Source organism: Equus przewalskii, chromosome 1 (genome assembly GCF_037783145.1).
Source record: "Equus przewalskii isolate Varuska chromosome 1, EquPr2, whole genome shotgun sequence".
Taxonomy (NCBI): domain Eukaryota; kingdom Metazoa; phylum Chordata; class Mammalia; order Perissodactyla; family Equidae; genus Equus; species Equus przewalskii.
Window position 1 is genome coordinate 78084755 of NC_091831.1, and position 26572 is coordinate 78111326.

The 26572-nt window shown below is 40.0% G+C and overlaps 1 protein-coding gene across 1 annotated transcript in view; it reads right to left on the reverse strand.

Moving 5' to 3' along the window:
• MAP3K21 (mitogen-activated protein kinase kinase kinase 21) overlaps positions 1-26572 on the reverse strand; it is a 56011-nt gene that overhangs the window by 12027 nt on the left and 17412 nt on the right. The window contains exons 3-6 of the mRNA XM_008527499.2: positions 21341-21489; positions 20374-20549; positions 12158-12398; positions 4462-4584 (exon numbers count right to left, since the gene is read on the reverse strand). Coding sequence (XP_008525721.2) covers positions 4462-4584; positions 12158-12398; positions 20374-20549; positions 21341-21489 — 689 coding nt within the window. The remainder of the gene's footprint in view (positions 1-4461; positions 4585-12157; positions 12399-20373; positions 20550-21340; positions 21490-26572) is intronic.

The window sequence follows — 26572 nt, forward strand, 5'->3', positions numbered from 1 at the left end:
TACATCTGACCCTTTTAAACCACTCTCGGCCCCAGTTGACAGAAACGGAATCTGAGGTGTGGCCAGGTTAAGGAGCTAGTCCAAAAGCACGTGCTGGCGGCCCAGAGCTGGGGTTCAGCCCCAGGCAGTGTGGCTCCGGAGGCCAGGCTCCTGACTGCCAAGCTATACTGAACTGTGAAAATGACAGGACATCTACGCAGGCTAGCAACCAGAGGAGACACGGAAACGAAGATGAGAGGAAGCTGTGGGGGAGCGCCTGGGGTCAGAAAGACGACGGACCAAGATTCAGATTAAAGGATGTGAAGGAACAGATCCTGCACACAGAGCTGGTCCTGTCTGGAATATCCGGATTTGAATGTTTCCATCTGCTACTTCAGAGAATGAATGCTGAGGACCCCGTCATCTGGGGGAAGTGGAGACGCTCCCTGAGCTGGTTCCATTTCAACCCTGCAGAGTTAGAATCTATCTGAAATCCCAAAGTATTCAACTTGAACTAGTACGAATCTTGGGCCTAGCCAGGCGTATCCAGGGACAACTTCCCCACTTCAATGAGGCTGGTCTTCCCAACTGAAGGATGTGAAGATAGGAGCCCCCGCTCATTGCTGATGGGAATGTAAAATGGTACAGTCACTTCTGAAGACACTATGGAGGTTTCTTACAAAATCAAACATATTCTCACCATCCGATCCAGAAGTCACCCTCCTTGGTATTTATCCAAAGAAGATGAAAGCTTATGTCCACACAAAAACCTGTGCACGAATGTTTACAGGAGCTTTATTCAAAATTGCCAAAACTAAAACTTGGAAGCAACCAAGATGCCCTTCAGTAGATGAATGGATAAATAAACTGTGGCACATCCCGACAATGGAACATTATTCAGCACTAAAAAGAAACGAGCTATCAAGCCATGAAAGACATGGAGGAACCTTAAATGCACGTTACTAAGTGAAAGAAGCCAATCTGAAAAGGCTACGTACTATATGATTCCAACTATATGACATTTGGGAAGAGGCAAAACTATGCAGACAGTAAAAAGATCAGGGGTTGCCAGGGGTGAGGGGGGAACAGGCAGAGCACAGGGGAGGTAGGCCCGTGAAACTATTCTGGATGATACTATAATGGTGAATACACATCATTATACATCTGTCCAAACCCACAGAATGTACAACACCAAGAGTTAAGCCTAATGTAAACTACGGACTTTGGGTGATGATATGTCAATGTGGGTTCATCGATTCTAACAAATGTACCACTGTGGTGGAGGATGTTGATGCGGGGGCTGTGTGTGTGTGGGGGTGGCAGTATATGGGAAATCTCTGTACCTTCCTCTAAATCTTGCTGTGAATCTAAAACTGCTCTGAAAAAAAAACTTCTCAAATTATAAAAAAAAATATTATATTACATATATATATTATATAGATATTATATATATATGAAGACAACAGGCAAAAGAGTAGAGGAACAGCTGGGCAAAAACAGAGGCATCATGCCTTCTGTCCCCCTGTCTTCACCAGAGCTGTGGGACAAGCCTTGACACCCTTTTTGCTCCTTTAATTAAGCCCTTACTCTGTCTAGGCAAATGCAAGGTATAAATTGTGGCTTCATGACAAAGGCACCCTCAGAAAGACAAAGCAGTTATAATAAGATGATGGCACTTTAAGTTCTAAGATCATATGATGCATCTATTTATATTATTTCCCTGTGACTGTAGAGAGACTAGTGCCCTGGGAGCTTTAAAAAAAAATCTGTGCCAGGGGGCTGGCCCTGTGGCCGAGTGGTTAAGTTTGCGCACTCTGCTGCAGGCGGCCCAGTGTTTTGTTGGTTCGAATCCCGGGCGCAGACATGGCACTGCTCATCAAGCCACGCTGAGGCAGCATCCCACATGCCACAACTAGAAGGACCCACAACAAAGAATATACAACTATGTACTGGGAGGCTTTGGGGAGAAAAAGGAAAAAAATAAAATCTTAAAAAATAAATCTGTGCTGGGGCTGGCCCGATGGTGGAGTGGTTAAGTTCCCACACTCCCCTTCAGCAGCCCAGGGTTTGCAGGTTCAGATCCTTGGTGTGGACTTATGCACTGCTCATCAAGCCATGCTGTGGCAGCATCCCACATACAAAATAGAGGAAGATTAACAATGGACGTTAGCTCAGGGCCAACCTTCCTCACACACACACAAAAAAAAACAACAACAAAAAACCTATCTGTGCTGATGCCAAGGTTTTCATTATCAACAGGAAAAAAAAAATTGACTGTAGGCCTGATTAGAAAAAATATTCCTTTGGAATTTTTTTCTCCAAATAAAGATGGCAAGTAGCAAAGAATTAAGTTTAGTGGAGCAAGGAGAAGATGCAAATTAATTCTTTAATATGGTAACGGGCTGATTACCAGAGTACTAACATACATACATAATAAACACATTCTTCTTTTGCTTAGCCTACTTTCAGGGTTTATTTGGACTCATCTTTGAAAAAAATTAATAGTTTTATTTCATTCCACTAAACTTTGATTCAGGAACTAACTGAAACTCTCACAGTGCAAAGATGCCAGGCGAATTAGCTTCATGTGTTTTTTCTACCAGGCTGAACACTTTTTCTAAAACCAAAATACTACATGGTATTTTGGAGTATTAGGTTGGCCAATACAGACCAAATTAAAGTTAAATCTCAAAAAGTAACATTTTTTTCTTTATAAAAACAAGGAAATAAATGGAAGTAACCTGAATTCCTGATTTCATTTTTCAAAATATCCCTAAATATGCTACTAATTAGGTTATGTTAATTTTGCACAAAAGTGTTTAGCAAAATGTCTCAAGATATGGTAGTCTATTTTCTACTCTGTGGCCTGGTCACATCACCAATTGCACAGAATCTAAAAATCATTCATTGTGAAAATGAGAAAATTATTCTGTACCGCAAGGGAAACTATCAACAAAATAAAAAGACAACCTACTGAATGGGAGAAAATATTTCCAAATCATACATCTGATAAGGGGTTAATATCCAAAGTATACAAAGAACTCACACAAATGAATAACAAAAAAGCATGCAATCTGACTGAAAAATGGGCAGAAGATCTGAATAGACATTTTTCTGAAGAAGACATACAGATGGCCAACAGGTACGTGAAAAGGTGCTCAAGTGACTAATCATCAGGGAAATGCAAATGAAAACTACCACGAGATATCACCTCACACTTGTTAAAATGGCTATTAGAAAGACAAGAAATTGGGGCTGGCCTGGTGGTGCAACAGTTAAGTTCACACGTTCCACTTCTCGGTGGCCCGGGGTTTGCCAGTTTGGATCATAGGTGTGGACATGGCACTGCTTGGCAAAAGCCATGCTGTGGTAGGCATTCCACGTATAAAGTAGAGGAAGATGGGCATGGATGTTACCTCAGGGCCAGTCTTCTTCAACAAAAAGAGGGGGTTTGGCAGTAGTTAGCTCAGGGCTAATCTTCCTCAAAAAAAAAAAGACAGGAAGTAACAGTGTTGGCGAGGATGTAGAGAAAAGGGAACCCTTGTGCACTGTTGGTGGGAATATAAATTCGTGCAGCAACTATGGAAAATGGTATAGAGGTTCCTCAAAAAAACTACAAATAGAACTACCATATGATCCAGCAATTTCACTTCTGGGTATTTCTCTGAGAAAAACAAAAACACTAACTTGAAAAGACATATGCACCCTTGTGTTCATTACAGCATTATGCTCAGCAGCCAAGGTACGGAAACAACCTAAGTGTCCATCGACGGATGAATGGATAAAGTAAATGTGGCACATATATACAATGGAATATTATTCAGTCATAAAGAAGGAAATCTTGCCATTTACAACATTTGAGGGCATTACGCTAAATGAAATAAGTCAGACAGAGAAAGACAAATACCAAATGGTCTCACTTATATGTGGAATCAAAACCAAAAACAAAACAAACCTCACAGATACAGAGAACAGACTGGTGGTTACTAGAGGTGAGGGGTATGTGAAACGGGTGAAAGGAGTCAAAAGGGCCAAACTTCCTGCTGTAAAACAAATCAGCCATGGGGATGTAACGTGCAGCATGGCGACTGCAGTTAACAGCACTGTGCTGCATACTGAAAGTTGCTAAGAGAGTAAGTCTGAAAAGTTCACATGACAAGAAAAAAAGATTCTGTAGCTATGCACGGTGACAGACGTGGACTAGACCTACTGCGGGGATCATTTTGCAACATGTACAAACATCGAGTCAGTATGTTCTACACCTGAAACATAATGCTCTATGTCAATTGTACCTCAATAAAAACAAAATTAGACTACGAAATGTAAGAACAAATTTTGTTTTCCAAACAGTCGTGATACCTAATAAATGTCACATGCTTGCTTCGTTACAACCAGCTACAAAACATGTCTGCTTAACTTGAATCCAAGTCAATTAAGAACAGAAATCAGCACGGAGGCCCCGCGCCGGAGGAGCAGGCTTACGCTGTATGGCTCGGAGTCTGGGAATCACCGTGGGGCTGCTGGGTGGACTGGAACTGCTGCTGTTCAAGCTCCGCCGTTTGTCCAGGTTGGGAGAGGCCTGCACAGTTATTTTATGCTGGAAATCTGTCGGATATGGAAAAAAGTGAGAACTGAGACTTCACGGTTTTAAGTTATACTCACAGCCACTTCTTGAGCACAAAGCAATAAAAGCGTAAATTTGCAGACAGTTAGGAATGAAGTGTATCTCGGAGTCTGTTTCTTAGTTTCTTATTTATCTTCCCCTTCAGGGGTCAAGTCAATAAATAATAACTCAGACTCTATGACATCTTAGGTCCAGAGAACACACACACACTCACACTCACAGAAAAACGAAATATTAATGAGTACTTGTAGAACTCACATCTTCTGGGAAGGAAGAATTACCTTCATTCAGTCTGACACAGTTAAAAACAAAATTGAGATAGGAGACACCCTGCATTTAAGTAAGGCCTGATTCTGTCACTAACAATTATGGACCTCAAACCAGTGAGCAGCCTCTCTGAGCTTGTCTCCTCAACCATTAGATAGAAACGACAAGCATCTCCCAGGGCTGCTGTGGTGACTAAAATAGAAAACATAGATTATGTGGGGTTCAGGACATGCTGCCCCAAAACTTCTGAACCTGTCACATTTCTACATGACACTCCAATCTTCAAACTCAGCATACAAATACTCAGGTCTGTTTGGTCTTTATTTTCTTATGAAGGCTCCCATGTCATGTAAAATTCATATTAAATAAATTTTTATGCTTTTCCCCTGTTTATCTCTCTTTGTCAGTTTAATTTTCAGACCCAGCCAGTCTAAGAGGGTCAAGGAAAACTTTGCCCCCTACAGTTAAAAGCACTTTGTGGTCAAGGCACCCTATACCGACAGTCACTACCACCTAACTGTAACATAGGGGAGGCGTCAGGACAGAGAGACGCCAAGATCTATGGCAATAAATGGAAGAAACAGTAATATTACCAGAGGGAAGAGGAGAGTGTTTAGGAAAACTCTGTTACCTATCAGAAAACTTATAGCAAACTTAGACACTGGTAAAAGGAATTCGTGGGCGTTCTTTGATTGATCTCCACCTTTGATTGATTTTCTATCGATGGGACTATTTTTGCAACTCAGTAGGGGCAGAGGTTAACTTGCAGATTTTGTCTGGGGACGATGAAAATAATTTCTCTCTGGCATAAAAGAATCCCAGAGGTGACGGCTTGTTGCCACAGTGGGCATTACCCAGGTTTGCACTTAGCCTAATGATCTAATCCTAACATGCCTTCATTAAACTGCCCATAAACACTTAGCTCCTCAAATTCTCATCTGAACCAATTTCAACTGCTTCCTCATTAATTAATGAGTTGAATAACATCTTTGACACATGTTCACTTCATATTTGCAAGGGAGCTATAATTTACCTTTTCGAAAATTATCCTTTAAAGAACTTTAAGGAACCATGTGGTATTTGAAATGAGGAGAAATTGGAATTTGGTAGGAAAAAATCTACTCAATTATTCATGCCCGAGATCTGAAAATTTGCTTTGATATTGTCTTCTCCCTGAGCCTCCACATCCAATCAAAGACTATCTTGTAAAATCTGTGTTGTATACTCTTCCTAGAGTTACAGTTGAGAAATTTATATTGTAGGTTCTGGAGTTTGAAAACTTGCATTTGAATCCCAGTTTACCACTCACTGGCCGTATGCATTTCGGAAAAGTAACAACCTCTTTAAGTCTCACCATCTTCATTTACAAAACTGGAAAGAAACAAGTATTCCTACTTCATGGGACAGCCATGAAAAATTAAATACAAAAAAGTATAGGGGCTTGTCCCATGGCCAAATGGTTACGCTCGTGCACTCCACTTTGGTGGCCCAGGGTTCACCAGTTTGGATCCTGGGCGTGGACATATGCTCATCAAGCGATGCTGTGGCAGCGTCCCACACAGAAGACCTAGAAGGACGTATAACTAGGATATACAACTATGCACTGTGGCTTTGGGGAGAAAAAAAACAAAAAAGGGAAGATGAGAGACAGATGTTAGCTCAGGGCCAATCTTCCTCACCAAAAAAAGCATACTTAAAAAAATTTTTTAAAAGTATAGAAAATATTTAGTGCAGGGCTCAGGACACAATAAATGCACAGCACGTGTTATGATCCTTTCTGTTCTCTCCCTCTGCACTGCCACCATCATTTCATGCCAACGCTGCTGCATCTTCTCCGTCCATCTCCCTGCATGTCCCTTTTGCCCCTCTGGTCTGTCTCACAGTCGCCAGAAGCATTTTTAAAAATGCATGCCTGACCCTGTCATTCCCCTGCTTAAAATCCTTCAAAGGCTGCCTGTAATTCTTACATTACAGATCAAAATCGTAAAATACTCTATAACCCCTGCAGGTCTGAGTCTGGGTTCTTCTTGCCACTCCAGCCTCATCTTGCCCCCTTCTCCCATCACTCACTGTGGTCTATACCACGGGTCAGCAAACTTTTCCTGTAAAGGGCCAGACAGCAAATATCTTAGGCTTTGTGGGCCATATGGTCTGTGTCACAACTACTCAAATCTGCTGATGTAGCGAGAGAGCTGTCATCTACAATTCATACATGAATGTGTTCCAATACAATTTTATTTATGGACATTCCAATTTAAATTTCATATAATGTGCGTGAATCATGAAATATTCTTTTCCTTCTTCTTTTCAAGTATTTAAAAATGTGCAAAATTCATAGCTTGTGGGCTGTACCAAACAGGTGGTAGGCTGGACTTGGCCATGGGGCATAGATTGCTGACCCCTGGTCAAACCACATGGGTCTTTTCTCAGTTCCTGGAAGAAACCCAGCTTTCTCTGCACGTGCTTTCTGCCTACTCTCTTCCTTTCCCCTCTGCATTTGGTAAATTCCTACTTTAAGTCTCAATTTAAATGTTAGTTCCTTAGGAAGCCTTCTATGATCTCGTACACCAGTGACATCTGTCTTCTAATCACTGTCATATGACTTTTCCCTCACACCAGTTAATAATTACAGCAGGCAAATAAGTATTTGCTTAATTATTAGCTTCAGGTTCACCCTCCTCCCCCAATACAATGTCAGCTCTGTATGGGCAGGGCCGTCACAGTCTCCATCACGGCTGGATCCCATTCCAAAGGGCACAGGGTCTCCCACATAAAAGCTGCTTAGTAAATCTTTGCTGAATGAATATTTTCTCTGTTTAAGATTATAAGTAACCTGAGGGCAGAGATCATGTTTATTTTATTGTAATCGTTAGTACTCGGTTCATGGTAGATCCTCAGATGAGAAAATGTGCAAGGTTTTGCAACAGGATCAAACTGGTGCTTCAAGTTAATTGCTGAGAAACATATAGAAGGGTGAGAGCTGGTCTGGAAGAAAAGCAAATGGAAATGAAGTATCAGATGGAAGGCTTCCTTCATCTACCCAGTAAGAAATTACAAAAGACTGGACCAGGCAGAGCAGTTTAAGCAAAGACTGGATGCAAGGAAACAGTTCAGCAGGACACGATGACTGGCTGGATCTGGGGGGTGGAGAGGAGATGGTAAATAAAAGAAATACTCTTACCCACAGATACGAAACAGTTTATTTTAGATTGAAGTGCTTTATAAGGGTTCAGCTAGCCCTGTGATGTGTCCTAACCCCATGGAAGCAAATTCTCCGTCAGCTTTTACAGCAGGAGGAGCCTCCAGCCCAGAGCAGAAGGCAGGCGGGCTCTTGCAAGCCTCCGACCAGAACACAGAGCCAGGCCACGGCATCTGAAGGACAAATCGCGAGGACAAATGATGGAAGAAGAGATACTTAGCAGAGGTCCAGTAACCAGCACGGAACGTTTGTAAGGGCAAGGAGGAGTAGCAAGGGCAAAAGGCTGGATTTTAACAATTCCTAAGACTCAGAGTGCTTCTGATCTTCTGAAAACGTGTAAATACTTTCATCCAAGGAGTAGGGGCCCTCTTTGTGGGTTTTGTATGTGTGTGTTTTCTCTTTTATTATTGAGACATAATTGACACGTAACATAATATTAGTTTCAGGTGTACAGCATACTGGTTCGATACTGCGCAATGATCACAGTAAGTCTAGGTACCATGCATCACCATATTAGTTACAAATTTTTTTTTCTTGTGATGAGAACTTTTCAGATCTACTCTCTTAGCAAGTTTCAAATATACAATACAGTATCATTAACGGTGGTCACCGTGCTGTACGTTACATCGTAGGACTTTTATGTTAGAACTAGAGGTTTGTACCTTTAAATCACCTTCACCCGTTTCGCCGACCCCCCAACCCCTGCCTCTGGCAACCACCCACCTGTTCTCTGCATCTATGAGCTCAGTTTGGCTTCTGTTTGCATTTTTAGATTCCACGTATCACTCTCTCTGTTTTAGACATAAAGAAAATATTCTTTATTATAAACATCCTTGTCCCTACGAAGCAGGGAAAGGTAGATGCTGTTCCAGTTATGCCTTTAGGAAAACTAAAGCTGAATTGTTAACTGACCCTGGCTGATGTTCAGTTTTTCTTTGTACTTGCTGGAATAATTGTTCTCAAGATATCTGCTCATAGCAGATTATCAAACGGGCCACAGGCTTTGGGGTAAAATACTTACATTTTTATTGGCAATATTTGTGTTCCATTAAGGAAGCTAACGTGGCCCCAGTGGGAATAGTCATTTTTAACTGAAAGTGGTAGCATTCTTCAGAGAATCCTCATGCGGCCTTTGCCGTCTCTGCCCTGCACACGTGCGTGCACTTGCTCTCACGCTCACCCACGGGAGGCAGAGGGCTGTGCCGGCTTTTGGCACTTCTGAAGTGGCTGAGCTAGAATGCCAGTGCTTTAGAGACATGCCAACTTTTGAAGCCTTTAACACCTCTCTGCTTTGTTTTATTGTGTTCAAAAACCACAACTTTGGTTCAAAATAAACACAAGACAGAGGGAGTGACACAAAGTGGTCACGATATAAAAATATCTACCATGACCATTCTTTTTCTTTCTACAAATTCCAGGAAATTCCAAGAATTCAGGAAGTATACTTTAAAAACTGCAATCTTACATTATGATATCTCATTTTGTAAGCATTTATCTTCGTTATTTGGTAGCCACCCATGAAGGATTGCCAGCAAGAATAAGTACATTTGAGGTTTCTACCAATAAGTCACCATAGCTACAAATAGACATAAGATTAAAAGTTATCATCAATGATTCTGAAGTCATCATAGCCATAAATAGTCATAAGATTGAAAGTTACCATCAGTGATTCTGAAGGACAAAATGACAATAATTAGACAATTATTCACATTTAATAACAAATTTTTGAAAGATTTACAAGTATTAAGGGCCAGTTTGTAGGAGTCTCAAATACATTTCTGTGAGATGTTGTAAACTGGTTACACATAAACAAAAATCCTGCAAAAGGGGTTTAAGTAATCTGGTCTGCTGAAAGGAAGGTACCACCACTGTGCAAAACTATTACCTATCCGATGTTTCTTCCTTAGCAGCGTACCATCAAATTGTACTAAAATTTGGTAACTCAAAGAGTTTTCTAGCAGATGATATTACTGGAATCAGCCAACTCCTTTGAACTCAAGGCACAAATAATTGCTTTCTTTTCTATACTAAGCAAAATTCCTGAAGGAGAAAAATAATTATTTTGATAGTTATCATTCTTCTCTCCGGCTCTCTGGATGTGTGTCCTACTTTGGGACATTGTGCTAGGAAACTGTGTGGCGGGTGGGGTGGGGGAGGGGGTGCAGAGTCAGCGAATTCTAATGAGAAAAAGAGCTGCCATAGAGGCAACAGTCACAGCAATATAGCGCCACTCTGTGGGCAGAAGCGGTAACTGCCACACTAAATTACAGAAGCCGAATTTCATTCCTTCAGGATGGATTAGGATTATAGCAGTAGACTTTTTGGTTAGTTCTTAACTGAAAAGTTGTTAAGTGCCACAAGGTAAATAAATGTTTAACTAAAATGTCCCCTCTATTCTCAGAAAGAGAAACAAAGCCAAATCGTGCAATCCAGTAATAATATAAATCTAACAAAAATAGTCAAATATATTCAGTCTGCTTTGAATAAATGCAAGGTATTAGCCAAGCAACATTTGAGGAGAAAAACACGAGTGAAAGTTTGACCTCAGGAATCCTGAGATATTTTACTTAATCACTCTCCCTTTGAAGATTAAAGAATCATCGGAATGATTTTATTTTTTCCCCCAGGTTTATTTGCCATCAGTTTATCATTAGCCACCCATCCCAAAGTGTTCCAAGGGACTCAACGAATACTAATTATGATAATAGTCATAACCCAGAAGGATACTGATAGAGCTAAAAACGAGAAGAAAACTCACATGGACTACCCGAGTTTTTCTATCATCTGTACGTGAAAGCAGAAGCCTCATCATAAATAAAATAGACTATTTTAAACTATATCTGACATACAAGATGATCCAGTCAGTGGTCCTCCAAGTTGCACTTGGGCTAAAAGCAAATATCAGAAGAGAACCTGGAAAACTACCTTTTTTTCCACCTAGAGAGGTCAAAGGTAAAACGAATAATGACCCATTGCCTATTCTCACCTCATCAAACCAAATAATCAATAATGTATACCGTGGTCTCATTACTACTCCACACTGGCAATTTTCTGATCAACTGAGGACTCCTGCAATAACCTAAAAAGCCACAGTACGCTGTAAAGCTTCCAGTATTTCATAATAAGTATTTCACAAGACAATTTATACATACTTCAAATCAAACAAATCTGTCAGGATTGTTATTTAAATCAAATTTCCATGCCGTTAACAAACACCTTAGGGAAACACTAGAATCTATAAAACACTCCAGTAGATAATACATACATAGAGAAATAGACAGGCTGATACAGATACAGAGATATCTAACGCACATTCTATAAAAGTGCAGCCGGCTCTTGTTCTGTCACCATTCTGCCCTGGTATTACAATGAGTCACAGAGCTATTTGGTTTTCCTTAAATCAAGCATTACACATAATATTAAAGAACTTAATTTCGTGAATTAATATGTTTGTTATACTCTATTCTGTTGAGTTTCTCCCAACACATGTATCTTTTTATGTTATTGTCACAACGTTTAAAAAATATTTTTAAAAGCTTCCCTAGATTTACTGTTCGTTTTCTATCTTAAGGATTTTAAGCCCTCAGAGGAAAGCAGGCATGTAATTGAAGTACTTGATATTTTTTGTTTAAGATGCTAACAGCAACATGAGTGTCCCAAATGAACTCAGCTACCGGATAACATTATAGATCCTTGCAGAAGCAATAAATTTAACGATAAAGTAGGAATAGTTTTATTGTTGTAGATTTTCACGATGCCATGTAATGCTGGTTCAGGGCAATCAGCTAAAAAGGAACTCTGCCTTGATTTCAAAAGGAGTAAATGGATAAATCCATTAATAAGAAAGTACGCTGAAAGTTAAATGCTCAGCATGAATTACCGCAATGCACGCTGCGTGCTGTTTCACCCGGGAACACTTGTGAGGTCATTACCTCACGACCGTGAACTGAAGCAAGAACTGAAGCTACTTATTTCTATAAGGTTTGAAAATCTCATTCCCCCATCTCTTCCCAGTTGTGGTGAAACAAACAAGCTGTTTAAAGGGATGACATACGAGAGTCTTACGAAACATGGGTACAAAATCCTACCTGAAGGTAAACTGATTCGATGTCCATCTTTGAGCTTTAAACGACTTCTCTTGAACTTGCCCTTCCTCCTCTTCACATTCGGCTTCTCCTGGTTTAACTGGAATATCAAAATGTTGAGCTCCCGCTCCAGCACGTCAATCTCGCGCTCTGCCAGCTGCTGCTCCCGCCGCTTCAGCAGCTCCTCCTGAGACTTCTGCTGGAGGGCGGCGCGGGTCAGCTCCTCCTCACGGGACCGCAGCTCCTGCAACAGAGTCACACCAACATCAGCAGGGAGGAGAAGGTGCCTCTCCCACAGTCCACCCACCTGGTCATTCGAGTCCTCACGGGGCGGCCCACTTGGCAGTCAAGGGATCAGGGCTAAGACCTTTCCAGAACATCACCAACTCGGACTGACACCAAAGCCTGTGCACAGGCTCCATCTTGCACTTTCAGTTTTATGATCCTAAACCGCAAATTTTTAAAATCTGATTTGTATTTTATCTCCCCAAAGCCCCAGTATGTAGTTGTATATCCTAGCTGTAAGTCCTTCTAGTTCTCCTATGTGAGATGCCGCCACAGCACGGCTTGATGAGCAGTGTGTAGGTCTGCACCCAGGATCTGAACTAGCCAACCCCAGGCTGCGGAAGCAGAGCGCTATGAACTTAACCACTATGCCACTGGGCCGGCCCCCTAAATCTTGTTTTAAGATTTCTCTCTCTTCATTTCTAGCCTTTATAATCACCTAACACATAAAATGGACACATAGCAACAGAGTATCGATGTGAATGGCCAATTTTAAAATAAAGCCAAAAGTTAAAGCTTGGCTAATTAAAGGATAATTATTCTAGTTACAACAGACTGCAGTTCAGATTTCTTCACTTAGGGACTTCCTTAGGGCATTTAAGAACTTGCTTAGAGATTAAAACATTTTGGTGGAGAGATTATGGCAAAAAACAAAGCTAATGTGTCGAGTCAGTTGGAGGCTCATCAGAAATTAAAACCAGACCTCTCTAAAATTGTAAGCCAACAGAATAAGTATATTCAGTAGACAAAGAACTTCTCAGGATCCCATGGATGAATGGGAGGTATCACTTTATACACAGATATCATGAAATAGCTAAATAAAAGTCCCTCTGTCACAATACTTACTGATTAAAAATCTAACCTCCTCTTAGTTTTGGTTTTAAAACTAGAGAACTCCTGAGAAACAGAACATCTATGAACTGAACATCTATTAGGAAAAAAATTATTCAACAGTAAAGCTGAGAATGCCACAAAGTTTTTAAATCCCATTCTTATTTCATTTCTGTAAAGTGTTCTGTACTTTACCAGAGACATAAATATTGCTTTTAGTGTTGAATTACTTTCTCTTCTAGATTATCCTGCTACTAAATCAAGCACTCACGTAGAAATCAAGGCCTTTGCAAACTTTTATTTCCACTGCTCCGGACAAACTTAATCTTAGAATACCTAACTACCAAAAACTTTGTTAGAAACTCCACGTTCTCAGGTAGAGCTTTGGGCTGTGAGTTTTGACAGCTATGAGTGTTGCGCAAACATGTCAGATTTTATAGTAGCAGGCCACACTTTACACAGGCCCACCTCCAAAATACTGATGCACGAAGAAACACTGTAGGATGCAGGCTCATGGAAGAAACCAGAGCTGAACCATGGGACTAAAATGCCAACTCAAGTCTGCTAATCCCTTGGCATTTTACAGATGGGCTCAAAGAATAATGGGAAGCCATCTGTCAGTACAATTATCATAGAGGAAACAAACAGAAGGCTATCCTTCCATAAATAAATAAATATCAAGAAGAGACTAGAGAGCTCTAAAAACCAAAAATTTATTTATTCAGATCAAACTAATTCCAAACTTATGGATTCCAAATTTCAAGTCCACCAAAGTTTCACCTTTGATTCATCTTTGAAACATGAGTTTTTCTAAACAATGGTCATAAACAAAATTATGAGAAATGATTTACTTAAGACCAACTGATATTCAAATCACTGCTGCTAATATGAACCAGCTGATTCTTGAAGAGCAGATCAGTAGCTCTTTATTACTTTGTGCCAGACATACATTACTATTTATTACTTAAAAAGAAAAAAGAGAAGAAGAAAATGTCACTTGCTAAAAAAAATTCTGGAATCCATTATTTAACTGGTGGCTTTCTCCTATCTGCTTGTCCAATTTGGAGATTTAACTGTAGTGCATTTGGGGCAGAGGATCATTTCCAGTCAACTTCCAATTTCTTAGTCACTACTGTCTGCCCTTTTGTTAAGATATTAGTTTTCAGCGGTGTTGATATCAATCCAATTAGCCATTGTGAAATGGAATGGCATGAGGAAGCGATAAGGGCAGCAAATTCAGTCAGGCTTTCTGTGTGTTACTACTACAGTAACTGAATAAGAAACCACTTTTAAATCCAGGTCCCAGGCTAAAATGTGAATCCCCTTGCAACGACTCTATGAAGAAAAAAATCACTTGCCTACGACTTCATGAGACAGAAAAAGAAGATCAAAGAGAAAGCATCCAAAGTACTCTTCTTTCTCACTGAATTTTAGAACACTGAAAAGAAAAAAGGAGAGAAAGTCTGGGGTATTAGAATTCCTTTGAATACTTTGAAATTATGAAGCACACAAAAAATTCTTTCGGTTGCTGAGATTAGCAAGCAGGAGTATTTGTTTAATTGCTTGACACAGGCATTCTACTAATGGCAAAGCCAGGTTCCTGGCAGTAGACGTCAATCATTAACAGCGACATGCCTTCGCACAGTGGCTCAAAGACAGGTGCATGCACCCAGTGCACGCAGACAGCCACAGAGAGATAAGAAGGTCGGAATTCAGGGAGGAACCGGTACCTATGGAGGCCACAGCTCACTGAATAACACAGAGCACAGCCAAGTCACTCACCATTAATTCCAAGTCTGACGCCTCCCACCTTAAGCAATCAGTGAACGATAGAGGCAGACAGAGCACATACTGTGCTTTTGACTCCATCAAAAAAGATGCAATTAGAAACCTCTGAGCAAAAAAAGCGTTATGTATCCTTTAATTGTAAATCAAAGGCTCAGAAGATACTTCTTATGCTGTATTTCAAGGAGGAGCACAAAAATCATATACAAAGAAAAAGGAAAGGTACCACTATAGGATAGCTCAAAAACGAATCCAAAGATAACAAAGAAACTCCTATAAACCTCAAAACAGAGAAAGGGCACACATCCCACCTTGAAGCAAGCTTTTTGACTTTTACACCACATTTAAAAAGAATTAACTCACTGGATATGCCCCTAACCTGCAGTTTTATAAATAATTACCAATAATGAGAAATAAATAAAATAGTTTAAAATAAGGATTAGTAATAACATCACTTCCAAATTTTAAATTCTGTGATTTCAAGTTTTATTCTTTCTCTAAGCCCTCTCCCATCCCCTCCAAGTCTTTGTTGTCTTTGCTACTAAACATTTCACTTTAGGATTCCTGAAAACAATTTGGGGAAGTCTAAAAAGAAAATCAGTCTTTATCACTGTAAGTCAAAAAAATGTATTAAAGTTTCCGAGAAACATATTCATAATCTCTCTGATAGTAATCCTTCAGAGAACGGCAGGATTTAAAAAGTAATCCAGTCCGTCATTTTCAAGCATCATGGCTCAGAATGCCTGGGCCCGGAACGGGGGTGGCTGCCAGAACCTGCCCCGGCTGCAGGCAAAGCCACCCCTTTCTTTGTTCTGAGGTTAAATCTTAACACTTAACACTTATTTAGCACTTACTAACAGGCACTGCTCTGAGCACTTTGGTAGTTACTCATTTAAGCACCAGCCCCTCCCCACCCCCACACACCAGATCCCCAGGGAGATTTAATGAAAATGAGGAGGAGGAGGTGGAGGAGGAGGCAGGGAGAGAACAGTCATAGGTCAGCAAAGGGCACAGCCCCAGTTCCGACCCAGCTGTCTGGCTCAGTCCTGGGTCTTCACCACCACACTAGATTGCTATAGATTTTGGAATTCCACTAAAGACTTAATATTAAAAAAAAGGGAGCGGAGGGTGTATCACCATCACTTTTAGAACCCCACATAGCTGTCCCCTGCAGTCTACTGGAGTTCTCTGAGGCAAGGAGCTGAGCAGCTGACGCAGGGTCTGCTGCACAGCTAGACAGCGCCAAACGTCAGAAAGTTGTTGATTCGGGGAGCAGATTTTAATCCCTGGAGTATTCACCCAAGAGGTCCTACTTCTGAAGTCTGAAACAACATGAAACATATTTCCTCCCTCGTCTACTAGAAAGTTCTTCCAGTATTCGAGGGTAGCCCCCACAATCTACCCCCCACCCCCACTTCTGTCCTCTGCCTGCTCAGGTTTCCAGGCTCCTCTCCTGCCTTCCTGCCCTGCTCCTTGGGAGTCTCTTTAAAATCTGGTGCCCACAATCAAACACAGCACTGAATACGATCGGAGCAGAATCAAACAGCACTGTTATCTCCTATTACATGAGCTCTATGTATACACTGGCAATGGCAGGGTCGAAGGTTGCATTTGCCCGTTGTGTATTTTTCAACTTACAAAACACTGAAAGATCTAAGGAAGAGAGTGAATTATAAGTCTACAGCTTAAAAATATGACTTTACAGGGAAAAAATGACTTCAGCAGCTTACATATTTCTCTATAACCTTTATTTTTAATCATTTTAAACTATGAAATATTTAAAATACGCTACAATTAGAGAGAACAGCAAATATCTACGCACTCACCCTCGCTATTTAACAGATGCTAATTTTTACCTTCTCGTCTTCGGACGTGTTAAAGTCCTCTGTGCGTCAGACTATGCTATGCCACCCCTCTTCAGATCTGCTGTTCTCAAGTTGGTTGCATCCTTCTTCTACCTATACTTTTAGACCTTTTGTACATTTGAATAGTACTGTTTTATAAAGTCCCATAAATGGTATATAATGTAACTCTTCTTTTGCAACTTGCTTTTTCCACCCAATATTATGTTTGAGATTCATGCATGTTGAAACATGTAGCTAGAGTTCATTCCTTTTAACTACTATACAGATTTCCACTGTACGAATATATAACACTTTAGGTACTTATTCCCATATTAATGTATATTGGGGTTGTTTCCAATTTTTCACTATTACAAATAATACTTAAGTGAATAACCTTAATTTCCTTATGTGCATGTGTGTTTCTCAAGAACATATAACCAGAAGTTAAACAGCTGAGTTGTATGCTTTTTATAGCATAAGAGTCATAACAGAATTCATAAAACTTATACTTTTAAATTCCCTTTTCACTTAAAACAGTAATAATACTAATTGCTAATATCTCTCACCTAATAAAATACATATCAGGAACAAATCAAGAAAGCTTACTGAGGTTTATTTAATGTATTTATTTAATGCGTACCATGTACTGAGTACTTTGTTCAATGCTGTGGATGGAAACGACCAAGAATGAATAGCAAAGCTCATGAAGTTCTTATCCAGCAGAAAAGGCAGACCAAAAACAATTAAATAAACAGATAATAATAAAGTATGACTCTAGTGCCAGCCACGATGAGGAAGTGCAGGATACTACGACAGACAGTTTATCTGGTGCAGCAGAGGAGGGAAGGGAGCTCTGAAGGACTGAAAACAAAGAAGCCAGCAATTGAGAGGTGGGGATAAAAGCTAGGGAGGAGACAGTTGAGAACACTGTCCTCAACAGAAAAAAGAACATATACAAAGGCCAAAAGTCAAGTGCATGGCACCAGAAGAACTGAGAGGAATTCAGTATGGCTGAGGACACAGTGAAGGTAAATAAGGAAGGACAAAGGGAGTTGATGAGGAACTGGAGTTGGCCGCTGAAGCAAGGATGCTCAGATTTGCATTTTAGAAGGGTCACTCGTGGTGGGGGATAAGTTAGGGGAGCAACACTGGACACAGAGCAACTAGGGAGGATGCTGTTGCCGTAATGCTGGCGCTAAGTGAGGACAGCACGAACTAGGGGAGTGAATTACCACTGATAATCTTTGTCACATAGGAGACCACGAGAAGTACCTTCAAAGACCTTTGAGACTGGGTACCTAAGAGAACAGTAATCCCATTATGATAAAAAGGAAGCAGAATGAGGGAAGGCAGAGGGGGAGCGAGGAGGAAGTTTTGACTTCAGTGTTCGGCTGGAAACTGGTGCCAGGAAGGTACATCAAGCCCCCTTTCAAAACTTGTCAACAACGTCCTGATGCCTGGCCTGGCATTCAAAGCACCATTCCCCAGGATACAGACTGCCATATCATGCATCTTTGTATCCTAGGACTCTAACACTGTTCCCAGCACACAAGAGATAGTCATATATGCTCGCTGAAAAAATTATAACATTGAAAGAACAATTTTCCCATAGACACATTTTTTTTTTTTGAGGAAGATTAGCCCCGAGCTAACATCTGCTGCCAACCCTTCTTTTTTTGCTGAAGAAGACTGGCCCTGAGCTAATATCTGTGCCCATCTTCCTCCACTTTATATGTGGGATGCCTGCCACAGCATGGCTTGCCAAGCGGTGCCATGTCTGCACCTGGGATCCGAAATGGCGAACCCCGGGCCACCGAAGTGGAACATGCGAACTTAACCGCTATGCCACCGGGCCAGCCCCCCATAGACACATTTTTAAATTATATTTCTTTTTAAGAAAATTTGCACTTTGGGGAATACCTATGACATATCTTGCATTAATTGCCAGTTCAGCAAAATGACAGTAGAAGAAGCTACTCAAGGATAGAATTTGGGCATATCATGTCTTGGTATTCCGCACAGTATTATATATATTAGCTCAAGAAATGCTTATGAGTATATATTCAAAGCACAGCTTGTTATTCCTTCTTTTGCCCTTTCCTTTGCACTTCAGTTGGTTACAGGCCTTTAGTATCATGGTCAATGTGATAGTCTAGAGATATAATGCAGAGCCATACCACGTAAACCAAGGTAACTTTGCCATGGGAGAATGACTCTCGGCTACACTACAATGCCATGTTTCAATGTCATAATTGGAATTAGCAAGTGGACCCTGTGCTAGCAAAGCATTACTGCCTACTTAAAAAGAATTCTACTATTTTAGAATCATAAATATATAAGGTATAAAAATTCATTCCTGGAAGATTATAAGGCTTTATAAAGATTATCAAGACCTTGCAACGTTATGCTTTGGCCCATAAATTCATTGCACACACAGCAGAGGAATTTAACATATTGAACAATTATACAACTTGGACAACTAGAATAAACCCTGATTCCTCAAAATGCTCAAGTAGTACAAAATGTCTTTAACAAAGTAACTGCAGCCACTGCAGCACAGAACCATGCCTTGACCTTGGGGTTCTTCAGTGCCCGTTAACAGGCACGTGTCACCAGGCAGAAGAGATCAGTTAACTGAATTCACTCCCCAACAAGGCTGCCTTCAATTAGGTGTGTTTTTACTTCTCATATTTCACTTTGGAGGTAGTAGCACAAATGCAGCTTCATCGTACTGAACATATAGGGTTTTTTCTTCTTCTTTTTAAAATATATTAACCAACCAGAGCTTAATTCATCATATTAAAAGTTCAAAAATTACATATTTACAAGTTTTTCCAACAAAGCAATGCCTTGGAGATAAAAAGGAGGTTTTGGGAGGTAGACTAGCATAAAACAGGTTTCAGAAGGCATAATTAAAAACAACCTGTATATCTTTAAATTCTGATTTGCATCAACCAACTGTAAGAAGACATATTTGAGACAAACTATGACATTTGACTATGGAGTATTACGTGACATCAAAGAATTACTGTCACTTTTTAAGATAATAATGGCAAGAAAGTTATTTTTAAAATTCTTACCAGTTAGAGATGCATATTGAATCATTTAAGGGTAAAATGATGTAAGTCGAGGATTTAACTTAAAATAACCCAGTTTAAAAAAAAGATGATAATGGGGAAATGAGATGAACAAAATGACAAAATATTGACAATTATTGAAGCTGGTTAACGCATACAAGTGGTTTATTACGCTAGTCTTTTTTTTTTTTAACATTTGAAAGTTCTCCTAATAAAAGGTTGTTTCCTTTCCAAGTACACATTTCAAGTACAATTCTGTTTTGTTTTAATTGAAAAGCAAGAATCGACAAATATTGATGTCTGAAAATATTTTAGAATAATGCTGAGTGGTTCTTGACTCGTTTTCACAATCTTCATAAATGTGAGTATATTATGCAATTATATATATCTCTCTCACCTTTTCCTTTGTTCTCAGCTCATCAAACATTTGTTGAATTTCCAGCTTCCAGTCATCTTGCATGGAATGAAAAGATTCTTGAGGCATTTCAGTCATAACCGCCCCTTCGATAGCAGTCAGTTGTTCAAGAATTAAGCCAAATGATGGACGAATATGAGGGTCTTGTTGCCAGCATTCTACAATAAGCAAGAATCACATTAATTCCATTTCTGAGCAGAGTTTGGATTATTAGCCCATGTTGATCATGTCTGCTGAAGATTTTTAAAATCTATTGATAATAATTTTGAAAATTTTATTTTACACAGTGTCCATGTCAGCAGCATGCATAATAATTACTATCAGACAAGGCTCTTCTTGCTTATATTATATGACCAGTAACATGTGGACGTGTGCTTTCCAAGCCTTATCACGAAGTCTGTGTTTCGGGGCCTAAGCTGCCCTGGCCAGATGACTTCCTGACACAGAGTCTAGAACTCAACCCAAGAACACCAAAGTCTCAAGAGAGGTTCTAAGAAATAGGCTAATAATGAAGTAAGGCAACTTGCTGCTTATAAAAAGAGGGAGTTAATTTTTAAAAGATAAGGATCAAATAAAGCCATGGCAAAACCATGTCAGTTAAGAACGTAAAACATTTTTGATCACGAGGTAAAACAGCAGATGTGGAGCCAATTCAATATCGTCTTTGAACTCTACTAGCGTATGTGGTGCAAACTTTATTACCATTCTGTTAAATTTTATACAAAAATAAGTCACTGATAAAACTGGATTGTTTTTAACTTACTTAGTTCATCAAAACTTTACCTGACATCAAAGACAAGGTTTCCAACTCTTAAAATAGAATAATTACTTACAAGCATTTGAAAATTAGAATCACAGAATTACTCTTCTAGTTAAAGACACAGATGTTCTAATGAGCAAGTCCCCTTCCCTACCCGCCAGACACACAAAAACGGATGTGTGCAAATACCTTTCATGAGCTTGGCAAACGGCTCAGGGCAGGTGGATGGAACAGGCAGAGTGAGCTTATTGACGGCGACCCCATAAGCCACAGCAAGACCGTCAATGCCACGATAAGGGACTTCTCCCGTGAGCAGTTCCCATAGCAGGACTCCATAGCTAGAAAGCAAAGTTGTTATCAAGTTAAACGGGTCGCACAGTGCTGTTTCCTTAGGACACAACCAGTGAGGCAAATGCATCGGTACCTTCAGCCGGCTCCTAGTAAGGATCTTCTCTTACAACAGAGTCCATAAGTGGCCCTTACCCCAAGGTGAGAGGTGGGCTCTTCCAGTTAACACGCAAACACATGCAAATACACTTCTTCCCAGAAATCAGTTAAACATTCGTTATAGGAATGAAAACTACTTAGTGAACAGGAAAGCTTAGGGGCAGCACATAACTGAATTAAACAGGGTGCAGAACCAGGCCACACTTTAAGAGTAATGTTTTAAGAGTTTTGATGTTGCTCCTTCTACCTCATTTTTCCCACACCTACACAGAACTCTTGAGGATTGCTATGACACTGAAGATTCTAGTCCTACTGATATCTCATGCCACACATCACAGGACTGAGATCGAATCATACTATTTAAATAGTTTTTTGAAACTGTTTATCTGTATGCCTCTCCTTTTATATTTTAGACTTGTTACTAATGTTTCCACCATATCACTCAACAGTAATGGACAAAAGAAATTAATGTGGGGCTCCGTGGTGCCTGCTGGTAGGACACAAAATCTTTTTCTTTCTTTGCTGAGGAAGATTCCTCCTGAGCTAACACCTGCTGCCAATCTTCTTCTTTTTGTATTGAGCCGCCGCCATAGCATGGCCACTGACAGACGAGTGGTATAAGTCTGCACCTAGGAACTGAACCCGGGCTGCCAAAGTGGAGCACACCGAACTTAACCACTAGAGCACTGGGGCTGGCCCCCAAAATCTCTTTTTGGCAATGGAGAAAGTTGAAGCGAAATAAGAGTAAAAACAAAGGACCACCTCAGCTGCCATGCTCTCTAAAGGTCAGCAGAGGTCACGCGGGTTCACCACTGCCTTAGTTCTTCAAAGGCAAGTGTAATTACAAACAAGAACAAGAAAACTCACATGGAAGGACTTCTAAATGAATTTTTTAAATGAAGCCGAAGGACAGAATTTCACTCCACATCCACACCACAGATTTAAGGTTTAAGATTTTAAGGTGCCTCAATTCAAGGTAGCACACAGTGGCATGGAAATAAGCCTTGTTCCTTAGAGATACTCAGTCTCTTCTACGATACAGGTCAGTACCTCTGTCTCCCCTTTCATCTTCTTCAAAACATAAAGTACACTCAAATTATCTTTTGTGAAAACATAAAAAACTAGAGTCACTCCAGACGACTCACTTGCCTTTAAATTGAAACACATAAGCATATAAGGAACACACATTTACTTACTTTTTTAATTCTATTAATGTAACTAGTACAGTCCTATCTATTTTCCTAATCTTTTAAAACTTCATTAGCTTTAGGTAAAAAAAAAAAAAAAAAGCTTGAAATTTAGATTATCTTCTGATCTTAAGAGATGCGAGGATGCACCGTGTCACTAATACAAGAGAAAAAGCCCTCTAGGAAGAAGACTTGCTCTACAAAGAGCTGGAAAGTCTCTGGGCTCCAGGTTCAGGTCATCCTGGATAGATAACTTGTCATTTAAAGACCTCTGCATTAGTGCCTATCGGACTTGAGACCATCTACTGAAAACATTCAGAAAAACAATGTAAAAACAACCGATTGGACCAGTCAAAGGGGCCTTGGGGATCATCCAGCTGATATGCTACTGGCCCTGAACACAGAGATTTGAGTCCTGAGGACCCGGGGCTCCTCCCTGAACAGGAGGAGTTATAGCGCACCATGAAACACAACTGGATTTGGAGGCAGCAGACCTGAGTGTGGGCTTTGGGAGTATCACTTCTTACTAGTTACGTCTCCACTCACAAGGCCCTTAAAGATGATCTTGAATTAACTCAAATACGAAATAACAGGATATCTGCTCTACCATCTCAAAGCACTGTTTTATAGTTGAAAAAAGAAACATGTAAGGGGCTAGGCCTTTGGCCGAGTGTGGCCAAGTGGTTAGGTTCACACACTCCACTTTAGTGACCCAGGGGCTCGCCAGTTCGGATCCTGGGCACAGACTTAGCACCACTCATCAAGCCATGTTGAGGTGGTGTCCCACATAACAGAATTAGAAGGACCTACAACTAGAATATACAACTATGTACTTGGGGGCTTTTGGGAGAAGAAAAAGATGGGCAGCAGATGTTAGTTCTGGCGCCAATCTAAACTGAAAAAAAAATAAATGTGTAATAGAGCATGTATAAATTATATAATGCTATAACTATTACCAATTAAGTTGAATCCAATATTTTTCAAAGGTTATCTGTTTAGTTTCTTGAAAATTTTCTATATTACAGTTTATTAGCAGAGACATCTTAATTTCAATAATAAGTAAATTTAACTCATAGATAAATCAACAAAAATCACCTCAGAGCAGAGGACCAAAAACTTCTTAGAATAACCGGAAATTGTCTAAATTCTAAGAAGCTTCCTTGCTATTCTCATTAGCAAATAACGAAGCTAAAACAAACAATAACAACCATGTAACTTTGCTTGGAAGTTTCAGAGAATTAATGATTCAGGATAGGTCATTTTTCCAGGCAAAAGTTAAAAACGAACGTGAAAAAATGAAACTATTTTGATGGAACTATTTCTAAAGTGTAATGCTTATTTTCTGTTCTCTGAAACTAGGTAGGATACAGTATAGACAAAGCGCTCTCCGAGACCTCAAGTAGCCTAATGATGAAGGGCTGTGGAGCACGCTCTCACACCTGGGACCTGAGTCTGCTCCTTACTAGTCTTACGACCCTGAGGAGTTTCCTAACCTCTCAGGGCCCTGGGTACCCACTCTCTGAAACCGGGGGAATCACAGGACATGCTGTAAAAATTCAGTCATAAGATCTAAGTTACCTTGTAGTGTAATAACCAGGAAGGAGGAGGGGAAGATGCTCAGGAAATACACTAAATAGATATACTAGTCCACAGTTCTGCACAGAGGAAAGCAATGTTTCTTGAATGAAATTATTTTTTATGGGAATATTATAAAAGGAGATTCTATAGCAGGGCATGTACAATTCAGAGGGATGGCCTTCCCCGCCCTTGTGCATCCTGACATCCTAGCGCTCTGGTATGCTTATATTAATGCCTTCCGGAGACGTGTGGGGATGCTTGGCTCCACAACTAGGTGCCTCTAGAGGTCACTAGTTTCTAGTCCTTTTCATAGCATTTCATGCTTTTTTTCTTCCTGTCACCTACTTTGTTCTCAGCTGCCGTTTTTTACCACGACCAGCTTAGCATTCATTCCTCTTCCCTCTTCTAAATAGCTGCTTTTACTGAAAATCAGGTAAGCATACTTGTAAATCTGAGACTTAGAAGTAAATAGATTTTGAGAGAAGACTGCTCCAATGAGTGCATGGACTCAAAGACCTACATTTTGAGTGGTTTTAGAAATTTTTTCTTCTTACTTCTTGATTCTCCTCTATTTTACAATAGATGAGGTTGCTACAAAGCATTTAGATAGACTGTACAGCACTTGTATAGCTAGTAATTACATAGTTTATAAAAGCACACAAAATGAAATGGTTATAGTCTAATACTATTTTGAATGTACTATTGATTTATGATATTTTATTAGCTTTTTGAGTCTTGAAGTATAATTTCTTGAATCACCTGTTTCACTTAAGTATTTTGGTATTATCATATGGTCAGAAAATTATTGTAATTAAATCAAGGAAAACACATTTAATGTTTTATGAAGACACACGTGCTCAGGCTCCGCCAGCACAGGGTCTAATTCATTAAGCCAGGGGGAGGCTCAAGCATTTGTGTTTTTCAAAACGGCCCTAAGATACTATAGAACCTATGACACAGTTGATGAATTTCTTACAAGCCATAAGTAGGACAATTAAATTATATTTTAAATGCGTAGGATAAGCTTTAAATTTAAAGAAATTTTTTGGAACTTATGCTAACAGGGGTTCTGCCACTAACTCGACGTGACCAACTGCTGGCCTGTCCAATGATTAAAGCAGGAAAACAATTTTTGTTGACCATGACTTTGGAAGTCAGACAGATCTGGGTTCAAACAACAGTTCTGCCACTTAGAAAGGGACTCTTAGCAAGTGATATTTCCTTTCTCAGCCCTAGTTTTCTCTAATGTAAAAAAAACCCCCAAAAAACCTGGAATTTTAATCACAGTGAGATACCACTTCACAACCACCAGGATGGCTAGAAACAAAAGCCAGATAAGTGTTGGCGAGGACGTGGAGAAATGAGAACCCTTACACTGCTGGCGGGAAGGAGAAGTGGTGCAGCTGCGTTGGAAAACAGTCTGGCAGCTCCTCAAACGATGAACCATGGAATCACCATAAGGGCCCAGCAAGTTCACTCTGAGGTATATACCCAAGAGAACCAAAAACACGTCTTCACAAAAACGTGTTCACGATAGTTCATAGCAGCATTATTCAGAATAGCCAAAAAGTGGAAACAACCCAAATGCCCATCAACTGACAAACACACAAACAAAATGTGGTACGTCCAGATAATGGGATATTATTTGACCATAAATAAGACCGGAATTCTGACATATTGTAGGACAGGAATCTTGAAAACATTAGGCTAACTGAAAAAAGCCAGTCACAAGGACCACGTGTTGTAATAAGCAAATCTAAAGATACAAAACTTAGATTAGTGGTTGCCTTGGGTTGATTGTGGGGATGGATGCACAACACTCTTAATATACTAAAACCCACTGAACCGTACGATTTAAATGGATGAACTGTAAGATCTGTGAATTATATTTCAATAAAGCTGTTAGAAAACATCAGCAACAAAAAACCTGGAATTCTAATACTAGCCACACAGGATTTTATGAGCATTAAATAAAGGCAAGTAAGCTCCCGGTGCATCGTAGCTATTAAACAGAGCGACGTTTCTTTGTTGTTCTGTTACTGATAAGAGTCTTCACCCCTTAGTGAGACACAGCTGAACGAAAACCCAGCTAACTTGGGATCCCACTTGGGACCTCCATCCTCAAAGTGGAAGCCTGAATCTTGACATGATGCAATCTGTAGAACAAAGGGGCTAATCTAAAGTTTTTTCTCAAACTCCTTCCATGCTA